Source organism: Rhinolophus hipposideros, assembly GCF_964194185.1.
Source record: "Rhinolophus hipposideros genome assembly, chromosome: 20".
Classification (NCBI taxonomy): domain Eukaryota; kingdom Metazoa; phylum Chordata; class Mammalia; order Chiroptera; family Rhinolophidae; genus Rhinolophus; species Rhinolophus hipposideros.
This window is the reverse complement of record NC_138066.1, coordinates 7,170,192-7,183,146: the sequence shown is the minus strand read 5'-3', so window position 1 is coordinate 7,183,146 and position 12,955 is coordinate 7,170,192. Positions and strand designations below refer to the sequence as shown.

At 40.3% G+C, this 12,955-nt stretch overlaps 1 protein-coding gene across 3 annotated transcripts in view; it reads left to right on the top strand.

Annotated features, from left to right (window-relative positions):
• The window catches only part of SHISA6 (shisa family member 6), a 300,884-nt gene that overhangs the window by 275,980 nt on the left and 11,949 nt on the right, over window positions 1-12,955 (top strand). The window contains exon 4 of one of the 3 annotated variants that reach the window (XM_081027614.1): window positions 12,791-12,847. The exons of the other annotated variants lie outside the window; for them this stretch is intronic. Within the exon in view, the coding sequence (XP_080883740.1) occupies window positions 12,791-12,847 (57 nt within the window). The remainder of the gene's footprint in view (window positions 1-12,790; window positions 12,848-12,955) is intronic. 3 annotated transcript variants of the gene reach the window in all.

The following is a 12,955-nucleotide window of genomic DNA, read 5'->3' as shown; positions in this document are numbered from 1 at the left end:
CTAAGAAGGTCATAGTCGAGAAAGTAGGCGTGTTCACTTCCATGACTCATTGCCTGGAAGCTCTGCTCTTCGTGATGGTCCTCAGCACTGACTGCCTAAGCTCTTGGTTTCCTATGTCCCTAGCAATGTGGCTGGCTTCTGCTAAGCTTCATGAACTAACTGATTGGATGACAGTTTTCAGGTGAAGGAATAGAAAGGCTGCAATGGACAGGTGTAATATTGCCATCTGTAGGGAAATGCACGGACAGACAAGGAAGAGCTGCACTGCTTGGGGCTGAGAAAGAGATAGCCTTCATAGAGGTGCACAGGGTGGGGGTGAGAATGGGTCCTGCAGTTTAGAACTTGTAGGAGATTTTCTCCAAGCATCAACTGTTTATTACCAGTTTGCAAATCAAGAGAACTTAGATCCGCCTAGAAACTCAGTCCCCTCTAGCAATGGCAGCTCTGTAGTTGATGCTGTGGATGAGTCTATGTTTGCACATTCTCGCAAAATGACAGTATAGGATAGAGTTCAAGAGCACTGGGTTGGGGGTATATAGATGTGCGTTTGAATCTGGGTTCAGACACTTATTTTCTGTGCAACCTCGGGCCACTCAATGTCATCTATAAAATGCGAATGACTGCATAGAATCATTATTAGGTTTCAATGACATGATACTTATAAATTACTTAGCCCAATAACTTACAGCAAATGGTAGCTAATAGAAAAAAGATGATTGTCTTTGTCCAAACACAATAAATTTCATTTATACTGGGATAGCAATGTGTGTGGTTTCTTGGGCCACACACCAGGCTTAGAATGTCCTCCAGCTGGTATGGACAAATGCAGAGGTTAAAAATGGACCCCGATTACAAAAATGTTTTACTTCTTAATGGGAAATATAATACTATGTCAGATGCACTCATATCTTATAGTAAGTAGTTATAGGATAGATTCAGATTCTCTGATGACCTACTTTTTATTTGGGATATTTTGGGGTTTCCCAAAAGGCTGCATGCCCTCTAAATATCAATCATCCCTCTGTTCTAGTTATTTCTAATAGAGTTACCTTTTGCAATATTGAGACACTTTGTGTCACTCAGTAGATGTGTTGGGTGCCTACATCAAGCTTGGGAAATTGTAGGATGGGGTGCCTATGAGTGGGGGTGAGAAGAGTCTGAAATTTGCCATAGAATATCACAACATTCTACTTCTGAGGGAATATCATAGCTCTTAATCCTCCTTAGGGAGCTCACCTGATGTGCCAACTTGGCCCAGTGTCTGTGGCCAAGAGTCCCCAGCCTCTCCCAGATCCATCTCATCACACACCTGGTACTCACTCTATCCCACTCCCAGGTAATTCCCAGGCATTACAAGGTTGACTTTCCATGGGTATGATTTAAATAGCTCTCTGGGATATGCTCAGTCCTCACTGCCAGAAGGATGACTGGTCCCCTGGAGTCAAAGGGATGGTAAATACTCCTTTTGTGGTGATTAAAATAACCACGAGCAGAGCAAACACAGCTCCAGTGCCTCCAGATTCAGATGAGCCAATGCTGTCCTGAAGAAACAAATCACAGCAGGCGGCAAGCAGCTCTCCTAGGGAAACCTAAGTTTGTCTTTTTAAGTGAAACTGGCAGGAGACATATTGTTTTCCTATGTGGGCATGACAACCCATGTGATGCTGCTCGTTTCAGCAGAATTGACAATGAAAAGCCTTGCCAGGAGTGAGGAAGCAGAGCAGGCCCGCTAGGGAGCCACTCACAGAGAGCCAGATCTCTGTGGTGGGACCTAGGAGACCACGAGTCAAAGCCTCTGCAGTCAGAGCAAATGACTGAGACATAGAGAAGGAGGGAGAATGGACAGCAGCGCAGGGATTGACGATCTCATGATGTCCTTGGCAAACAACCAGTTATCTTGGGAGGAGTCCCACCGTCCGACACCATGACTCACAGGCCTGCCTCTCTCTGTTGACCTCTTCGTGTCACCAAGATGAAAATGATTGTATAGGGAAGCATTAGAATAGCAACTCATTCTCAAGAAGAAGTGTGCAGCATGGGTTGGATTTGAGGTGGAAAGGCAGGGTGCCTTACTCCTTCATCTCTACTCGTATTGAGACTCGTATAAACTATTACAACCCACAAGCCTGGCGACAGGCCCAGACAAGTTGCCACTCTGAGCCTGAAGAAGAGGGGTAGAGGACAAGAAGAGAGAAAGTAAGATAGGCAATCAAGTGTCATCACCATAGCTTCTTGCCCATTTTCTGCCGCCTCAAGAGTTGACTCATTTACTTATTCATTCATCATTCAAAAAACTGTCTGAGTGGCTCCGAGGGGCCCAGCCCAGGGAGTACTGTGCTAAGATAAACACAAACAAGGGTGATTAACCTCCACCTTCAGAAATGTTCAATGTATTAACAGGATGGACAAGTGCCTTATATACAGGAGTATTTAATCGTCTTTGACCAAGCTAATGAATGAGACAGAATGAAAAATAAATAAATAAAAAATATATCATTAAGCACTTCAAGCAAATGGTGGAGATAATAAATTCTCCAGTTATCAGAAGGACAAGGAACATCATTGTGCATTGGAGGACCTGAGGGTGACTTTATGGAGATGCAACTGGAGTTTTGTCTTCAAGGATTGGACGGGTTTTGGGGAAGTGAGGAAAAGAAGAGCAGGTTAGCTGGAAGATGTTCCTGAGCAAAGCACCGAGGTGGTGATGGGGGTTGGGGCTAGCAGAAGGAAACCAGTCCATATGGGTCCCTGGTGTGCTGGTTGAGGTGCAACGGGCCCAGACCATGGGCAGCTTGAAAATGCAGTGACATCTGCTATATTTGTTAAAGTTGGGTCCATCTTCCAGCTGCAGGAGTACCACCTGGGACCTGCCTCAGATCACCTAAATCCTCATTCATGGGATAGGGAAAGGGCCCAGAATTTTCTTTATGAGTTCCTCAGGTGACTCTTAGGTCGACTAGTTTAAAAGTGTTTTGCCTCCGGCATCTAAGCTTTAACCTATTGGTAGTTTGTAATACTTGCAGGTTAAAGGCAGGGATGAAATGCACATTTATGAAAGACAAATCTTGAAGGAGTATGCAAAGTGGACCCAAAGAGGCAGAGACCGGAGGCAGGGAGGAAAGTAGGAGATTATCATAGCAATTCTAGGGTGTGATGACGAGGCCTGAGGCTTGACAATCAATAATCAATATGCATATTACCTCTTTGTTCTGTACTCAGAGGATCCCATTGATCAAACCATTGTTTATGTCTTTGGGTATTGTTTGTACCCACCATCTTCCTCTGAGTCGCTAAACAGAAATTACTTTTGCTACACCTGTCACTGAATTATGACCAGGAATATCCAACACCAAATCACTCTTCTCTTTCACCTTCTGCCCATTATACACACACACACACACACACACACACACACACACACAGAGGCACATAAATGCATGCACACACATATATACGCACACACTTTATTTGCTCCACAGAGAAAACTAGCCATTTCCCTTAGCAGTTACACCAGACACCGAGGTGAGGAAACTGTCAGCTCCAGCACCGTCCAGCTGCAGAGGTAAGGGGGTACACTCTGATTCTAAGAGAGCTGTTAACCACAGGTGACCCACAAGCTCTCAGTGGGCAGAGGGTCCCACCTTGCTTCTCTGCTTCCTTCAAGCAGCCTTGGAGCTCAGATGGAGATTGTTTTGTCAATTTATAGTCTTGTCAGTACATCGATCGATGTGTCGTGAGCACGAATTAATTGTTATGTTATCCAGCCCAATCCATCAGGAGGCTGATGGTCCTGAGTGGGCACGGTGCCAAGACCCAGGACTCACCGAAGGGGGATGGACAGGAGAAGCTGGTAATTGAGGGAATGTAGTTGTGATCCGTTGATAAGTCCATGGAGAGACAGGATGCTAAATCTAACAGACCATATACACGTCACCATAGAGAGGAAATCGAGACAAAATCATTGAATTGGTAGCCTTCTTATTCTTTATACATCACGAATTCTGCTTTTATCCCTTCTGCATCAAAACCTAACTGCCCACATACTCCCAAGCTCCAACCATTATCTGGAACACCATCTACCTAAACCCTCATAGACCATCTTTGGAATGTACTAGAGTAGCTTTTGTCAGAGTGGGTTAATAAGTCTACGCTGGACAGTTTTCCATTTGACTCTGCATATCAACTCTCCACCCTAACTCAGTCTCCTGAGTTAAAAGCTAAGTAAGCTTTATGGATTGCTTCTTTGGGCTCTCTTGTTCTATAGATGTTAGTTGGGTTTGGCAAATGGAGAATACTGGAAAGAGATCATGGAGATGGAATAGAGTGAAGATGGGGCATACTTATTTCCCAGACTGCCTCCCCAGACATTCATGAGGGCTGGCTGTATCTCTTAACCAAAGATCAGAGGGTCCTGTCTACACAGCTCTCTCCTTCTTTGGTTCCAGAAGCCATGCCCTTCCTTCACCACTCAGGCCTGGTTTGAATAAAGCTCGTCACTCTTACTAGTGCCAGGGCATTGCACGATCCATCATGGGTTCCCACATCCTGTTCACACCTTTGAAAACAGTCCCTTTATTAAAGTCCCCCTAAAATACCCACTGGATGTGTGTCTGTTTCCTGTCTGCATCCTGATTGTGTTAGGTGGGGAAAAAAATTCCCCATGGTCAAATACCTAATAAAATGGGTTGTTTATGGCTAGACTTCTCAGAGCCTTTAACATGCAATGTGAATCTCCAAGAGGAAGGATATAGTGTGTAGAAATCCAAAAGCTTATTTGACCTAGAACCACTCTCCGATTCCCCCATCCCCACCCCCAGAATTCAGAGTGTTTAAGGGAAGTCAGATATACACTGAGAGCCAAATGCAGCTAGCCAAGTGGGGCAGAGCTACCGGAAAACGCAGCTGGAAGCTCTGCTGGAGAACACAAAAGAGGATTTGCAGATAGCGTGCAAACTTTCAGACAACGACGCAGTGTGAAAAAATACAACCTAGGACCTAATTCTTTCTCTGCCACCAACTTGTGTCTTGCTCAAGTCACTTCATTTCTCTGGGCCTTTTTTCTCACCTGTAAAATGAAGTAGTTGAATCTGATTGGTAGATTTTTAAACGTATAAGCACTGGAACTGTTTCTTCAAATGAAAGCTTAGGTAGAAGAAATAAGTATGCCCCAATACAGAAGACAGACGAAAACCAAGCTCCTTTAGGGGAGGTGAAAGTGAGGAGACAGTGTTAAAACACCATCTAATAGACTCTATCTCTTAATCAGTGACCCTTGAGGCACTTCTAAGGAATCCACAAGATTACCAGGAGCCAGTTTTGGAAATATTGTTTTAGAGGTACCCTTAAGTGCCCGATTTGATGTGAGCACAAGGTAGTTTCCACATGGAATTATTGTCAAAGGAATTCGAATGGTACGAGATAAATAGACATATTATGCTAATGGATTGAAAGACTGAACCAAATAAACGTGTTAATTCTCCAAAATTATACATAGGTTTAACACATTTCCTAACAACATCCTTGTAAGACTTTTTATATATATGAGGTCTGACAATTAAGTTCGCGAACTTGTTGCAATGATGTTCCTAACTTTTTTGATATCAGAGGGATTATTCATTATGAATTTGTACCAACTGGACAAACAGTTAACCAAGTTTACTATTTGGAAGTGCTGAAAAGGCTGCGTGAAAAAGTTAGACGACCTGAACTTTTCACCAACAATTCATGGCTCTTGCATCACGACAATGCACCAGCTCACACGGCCCTGTCTGTGAGGGAGTTTTTAGCCAGTAAACAACTGTGTTGGAACACCCTCCCTACTCACTTGATCTGGCCCCCAGTGACCTCTTTCTTTCCCCGAAGATAAAGAAAAAACTGAAAGGAAGACATTTTGATGACATTCAGAACATCAAGGGTAATACAATGACAGCTCTGATGGCCAATGCAGAAAGAATTAATAAATTGGACCTCATGAAAATTAAAAGTGTTGTCCTGCAAAGACATTGTTAAAAGGATGACCAGACAAGTTACAGAGTGGGAGAAAATATTTACAAAGCATATATCCTACAAATAAGTATTATTTAGGATATAAAAAGAATTCCCAAATTTTAACAGGAAAAATGCAAACAATTTGATTAGGAAGTGGGCAAAAGTAATCAAGAGACATTTTACTGGAGATTTGCAGATGAAAAATAAGCTCATGAAAAGATGTTTAGCATCATTAGCCATGAGGAAAATGGAAATTAAAGCTGCAATGAGGTATCAGTGTAGCTATCATGGCTAAAATAAAAAATAATGATAAATGCTGGTAAGGATGTGGAGAAACTGGATCGCTCATTCATTGCTAGTGACAGTGTAAAACATATAGCCACTCTGGAAAACAGTTTGGCATATTCTTAAAAAAATTAAACATACAACTACCATATAACCCGGGAATTGCACTCCCAGGCATTTAACCTAGATAAACGAAGACTTATGGTGACACAAAAACTCGCATGTGTCATAATATTGCACCTATTATGAGTGCTTTGCAATACTTGTAATATTGCAAAACTGAAAACAACCTAGATGTTCTTCAGCAGATGAATAGTTAAACTGTGGTACCTCCAGATCATGGAATATAACTACTGGGCAATATAAAGGAATGAACTACTGACACATGCCACAATCTGGATGAATCTCCAGAGTATTATGTAATCCTAAAGATTACGTACTGTATAATTCCATTTATGTAACGTTCTTGATATGACAAAATTATAGACATGATGGGCAGCTGAATGTTGATGGTTGCCAGGGGGTAATGAGGAGGCGGATGCAGAAAGGAAGTGGGTTTGGCCATAAACTGGCAATATGAGGAGGAGTCCTCCTGCTGAAGGAAATGGTCTGTACCTTGATTGCATCAATGCCAATATTCTGGTTTTGATACAGTACTATAGTTTTGCAAAATGTTACCACTGGGAAACCTGGCTAAAGAGTACACAAGATACCTGTATTCTTTCCATTTATAATTGCATGTGAATCTATAATTATATCAAAATAAAAATTTTAATTTTAGAAAACAGTGCAGTAAAGGGAACATTTACCTTGCTTATAAATCTGCATTTTGGGCAGGGCTCGGTGGGTATAGCTCGCCTCTGCTCCACATGTTTCAGTGTGGGCAGGTGGGGAACTGGAACTTTCTGAAGTCTTGCTCACTCCTGTCTGGCAGTGGATGCTGGTTGTTGATGGATATATTCGCTGGAGCTTGTCGCCTTTGCATGTGACCTGGACTTCCTTACAGCATGGTGGCTGGGATCCAAGGTTGAGTGTGCTGAAAGAGAGAGCCAGGTGAAACCGGATCACTGTTTGCAACTTAACTGTGGAAGACATGCAGTGTTACTTCTGCTCAGCAATGAATGAGCACTCTGCTCACTGAGGCAGTCAGAACGGCCCTCCAGTTTAAAGGAGAGGGAGGACATTATCTAATGGGGGAATGGGAAAGTTCTGGGAGAGCCTGTGGGACTAGAAATATAATATATTATATTAATATAAAATGTGATGTACCACAGTCTCTAAAGACCTACCTTCTCTCTCCGAAATCCACAAGACTGCCAATTACCTGGCTTATGTAACATGGGTCCAGCCATACAAAGAGAGCAAATTTATCTCTTATAATGATGCCTAATTTCTGGAGAAGGAGCTCTAATTGGCTCATGTGGACTCAGAGACTAACACATGACCAGACTGACCATGACCCAGAGTTTGGGCTGTGTGGAGGGGAGCAGGGTCATAGTATCGTATACATGCGTAAGGATAACAGGGAGATGGAGCATAATGCGATAGAAGGGAGGACTGTTCTCTAAGTGGAAGGGCTCACGTTTAACTATCATGGCAATCCAGAAAGTGCCAAAGCACGTAGGTAAATTTTCTTTAAAAATCGAATGCTCTTGTCAAGAGACAAGCATAAGACAACACAACACAGAAAGGTTAGATATAAAAGGATAGGCAAAGTTTATCAGGCAAATGCAAACAAAGAGAAAGCTGGCTTGGCAATATAAATATCAGACCGAGAGGACTTAAAGGCAAAAACGGCATTAAATAGGACAAAAAGGGTTATTTAATGTTGATAAAGGGTGCAAGCCACAAGGAAGACATAAACATCATGAGTCTTTTCGTGCGGAATAATGTAACTATGAAATACATAAAACCAATTCTATAACAAAATAAAGAGAAAATGACAGGAACACAATAGTAGTGGGAGACCTTAGTACACCGCCCTCAGTCTTTGACAGATTAAGTGGGCAAAGAATGAATTAGGGTAGGGAGGACCTGAATAATGTATTTTATGTGTCTGATTTAATAAATATATGCCAATTTCGTACTCTGCAAAAAGAAAGTATACCTTTTCTCTAAGTACTCATGAAGCATTTACAAAAATTGATCCTATATTAGCCCACAAAGGAAATCTCAATAAATTCCCAAAAGCAGAAATGGAACAAGTGCTGTTTTCTGACCAATATAATAAAACAGAACATTAATGGCAAAAGTTCAAACCAACAAATTCAAACACTTTGAGATTTAGTAACACCCTAACTCAAGAACTCTTGTGTCAGAAGAAAAATCAAGGCTGCAATTGGATTGTTTAGGACATAGCAACAGTAAGAACATTGCATATCAATGTTCATGGGAGAGTGCCAGAGACAAATTCAGAGCTCAAGACCTTATATTAACAGAAAAGAGTAAAAATAAATGGACTAAAGCCCAGAGATAAGAAAACAATAACAAACCAAACCAAAGAAAATTAGGAGGCAGGAATTAACAAATTCAAAAGCATAACATAACAATTAGAAGCATAAATAAAGAAATAAATAAACAAACAAATAACCGATGTGTAGAAGAAGTAGTTCTTTGAAAAAGAATAATAATATGAATAGATTGCTAATCCACAAAACATTAACACAGAAAATTAAGAAGTAAAGGAGTATAATTTCACATGTAGAGTGTTTTGAGGGAATGTTAGTTTTAAGCTAATGAAGTTTAAAATGTCCAGTGGATTTATTTAAGAAAAATAGAAATTACAAATTTAATTTAGGATTAGAAAAACCTGAATGAACCAATATGCAAGGAGAACGTTGCCAAGTATGCAAGACAGTACGCATAATGGTAAATGACATGGGCTCCGGCGCCTTTCTGCCTGGGTTTGCATACCAGCTTTCCATGTTGGGCAAATTCTTCAACCTCTCTGAACCTCAGTTTCCTTAACTCAAAATTGATGATGATAACGTCTATCTCCCAAAGCTGTTGTGCAGTCAACAAAATGACAAGCCAACCCTCTACCACCGTGCTAACAGAAAGACTCCCCGAAAGACAAGAGGCATTTTTATTGTTTCATTCCTTCAAACTTCCGAAGAACAGATATTTCATATGTTGTGTTAATAGTTTCAAGGCATACAGAAAAGTGGAACACTGTTCATTTGACTTTGCAAAATCATTATCTTGATGCATAAACCTGACATGTTAGCACAAAAAAATACCAATTTTCTTTATGCGTCTATATGAATGAAAAAAATATATGCAAACAGAATCCAGTGTTGTAATGAAAGAATAAGACACCAAAATCAAATAAGGTGTTTCCCAGGAATAGATGAACGGTTCAATATGAGGAAATCTATCAATAATCCATTTCATCACATCGCCAGGCAGTTGGCAGTATGTTGACCTAGAAATGCTGCTTTTAGTTATTTGCCTAAGGAAATGAGACATGGCCAAAGGTTCGTATTCAAGGTTGTTTAGTGTAACATTATTAATCTTTTCAACAACTTGAATACACAACAATAGGGGAATGTCTAAGTACATATATTAAGTAAACATATTACACTTAAATTATATAGAGAAATATACAATAGGTTATTCCACAAAAAGGACCATTGTAAAGTATTTTAAATAATATTTCAAAACATGAAAATATATTCAAGATATGTTGACCATTAAGTACAAAGGAAACAGATTAAAAGTAGTATACGATATATAGCATTCTTACATATGTGGAAATTATACATGTTTGTCTGTGTGTATATGTACGTATATGTATGAACATTTACGTTGTTTCTTTTGCTACTATAAACATGTTGCAGTGAATAATCTCACATGTTTGTTATTTTGTACAAGTGTGAAGATCAAATCACCATATTCTCCTTTTAAGAGCTGTAATCTAATTCTCACTTGTGCAAAGTGACAAATGCTACAGGTTATGCACTGCAATATTTTGTGTGTGTGTGTGTGTGTGTGTGTGTAAAAATACATACGCTAATTTATGGGGGAGGGAAACAAAAATATATATAATAAAATGTTACAATGGTTATTTTTGCACAGTTTTAAATTTTATATTTATACTTTAAATTTTGTTCCTCAGTGCCAATGTAGGAAAAAGAATCAAATATCAGCAAAACATTTGAAGTGAGATTCAAACAAAGGAAAAGCACTGTACTTGTATACAAAATATCTAAATTCAAGACATTTATTCTATTTGTATTGTAAGCTCATCTTTAAAAAAAATAGAATTACTTCAAATAAAATAATTAAGGACTATTTTACAATGACTGGAAATTGTTAGGCCAGTAATATATATTCAAATGAAAATCACTATGAAGATTAGTTTTTTAAAAAAATGTACGTGAAAGTGTTCATTCAGCACAGAGCCTGGCGCACACTGGTTACCAGGAATTATCAACTGAATTTGAACTATCCCAGTTTCCTGGTGACACCTAGACTCTGAAAGGGAAGATTAGAAGTGTTTCTCTCTAACTACTACACTCCACCCTTCAACCAAGATGCTCTCATTTCTTGCAAGTGTCTCTTTGATGCTGCCATAATTGCTTAAAAACGAATAAATCAAAAAATAACAACAACAACAACAAAACCCAACAGAATTGGTTTTCTCCTTGCCTTTGGAGGACAAATAGAAAAATCTATCCTTTATCTCCCTTTTGGTTTCTCTCTCCATGCTTAAATCGAGGTCCAGTGTAGAATTGATTCAACCTTTGTCAAATGGATTTTCCCTGGATATAACTTAATATTTTGTCTTAGGGCAGGAGAATACCTTCGTGTGAGAAATTCTGGCTTACTGCCCAAACCCACCCGCCACTGGCTTTAAGTAACCCGTGTCCATGGCTACTTAAAGAGTCTGTTCTGAACCAAATGAATGATGTAACGATTCCATTGGGATGGAACATTTTGTCTGGTAGTACCCAAGATGATTTGTCTCAGAAAAAGACAGAGATTAGAGCTAAGAGAAATTCTAACAACAAGATACATGTGGGCCTGGATTTAGGAGATGGCTGTAAGAACAGGATTTTGGGACACCCTGGATATGGAGTCCCAAATTAAAGGGAGGGAAATGGTGAACGATAACTGCAGGTTCACATTCCAAGCCCATAGAACATTAGTGTCATAGACAGAGCTTGAACATTGGAAAATAAAATGATGAGCTCACTTTGGGTTTGCAATGGTTTGCGCTGAGGGCAGGAATTTCAAGGGATGCCCATTAGTAATTTAAAATCTAACCCTTCAGACCAGAGTTAGACCTCAAACTAGAGGTGTAGATTTGGGAACTACCAGTTTGGGCAAGAAAGTAGAGCCCAAGTCTTCCTGAAGACATGTGAGCCTTACGGAGCACTGATATTTAGAGAATCGAAGAGGAAACGGGATCTAGTGAAGGAGCTGGAGAATGATTAGCCAGAGAGTATAAGGCCAAGTTTAGGAAAGATGGTTTTAATAACAAGACATAACGGAATGGAAACAGATCCAGCCCTGAGAAAATGGTGGAGTAGTAATCCGTGGTTTAGCTAAACTAACGCAAAGGTCTCATGCCTTCTGTCCCGCTGGCTTTAGTTGAAATTAGATGCAGACACCAATGAAAAACAAAAATACAATGTTGAATTGAAGCAATAATATGATGATGAAGTGTGCTTTCGTGATAAGCCAAATCTTCATTCAGTTTTAGAAAGCCCTTAGAATACCTTGAACTCCGGGCTTTGGCAAGTATGACTTAATTTTGTGGCTTCTTTAATCTACGTGGACCTTGGCATTATTAATTAAAATAAATGCTTTTGAAATATCAGGCTGTATCATATATAGGCAGGACAGTGCCCGGAACCAGGATGCCCAGTCCCAGGCAGCAGGCAGCCCACGTCAGCTTGCCCCGTCTCAGGATGTACCCAAACACCTGTGTATAAAGATCCAGGACATATCAAAGCCTCGTAAGGCATAAGCACCTTAAGTTAGGGTATCCACTTCCTGACTAACCGCACCCTAACACCCCCTCCCTAAAGAAGAACCTACTTCCCCTGCCCAGTTCCCCACCCCATATATATATATATATATAAATATATATATATATATATAAATATATATATATATATATATATATATATATATATATATATATATATATATATATATATATATATATGTCAAATGCCCCCTAGTCTTCATCCTTCTCCTCTATCCACCCCCACCCCAGCAAAGCCTCTATTGCTGGACAGCCAGATCCACAGATGTGGGTGGGTCACCATGGTGACAGAGGAAGCCCTGATGCAGAAGTAGAGAGACAGAAGCAGCAGAGGAGGTTTCTATGAGCCTAACATACTGTCCCCTGCCCTTTTCGTTTCTATGGCATCTAAAGGCCTGGTCCTTTTATAAGGGCTTCCTTTGACTCAGAGAAGCACATTAGAGGTCAAGAGCATGCTGCTGTGATGGAGAGACAATGGATTCTGAACTCTTCTTTAAATATTTCTTCTCTATGATTTTTCAGGTGATCATCAGTATAACCATCCGATTTTAAGCAGTGCTACCCAGACCCCTACACATGGTGAGATGATTGAGAGTGCTCTGCATTCCACACCCGTCCCACGTAGCTCCATCCTAACTACTGATGCCTGTCGGGGCATTAGACATGGTCACTGACTCATTGAAGCTA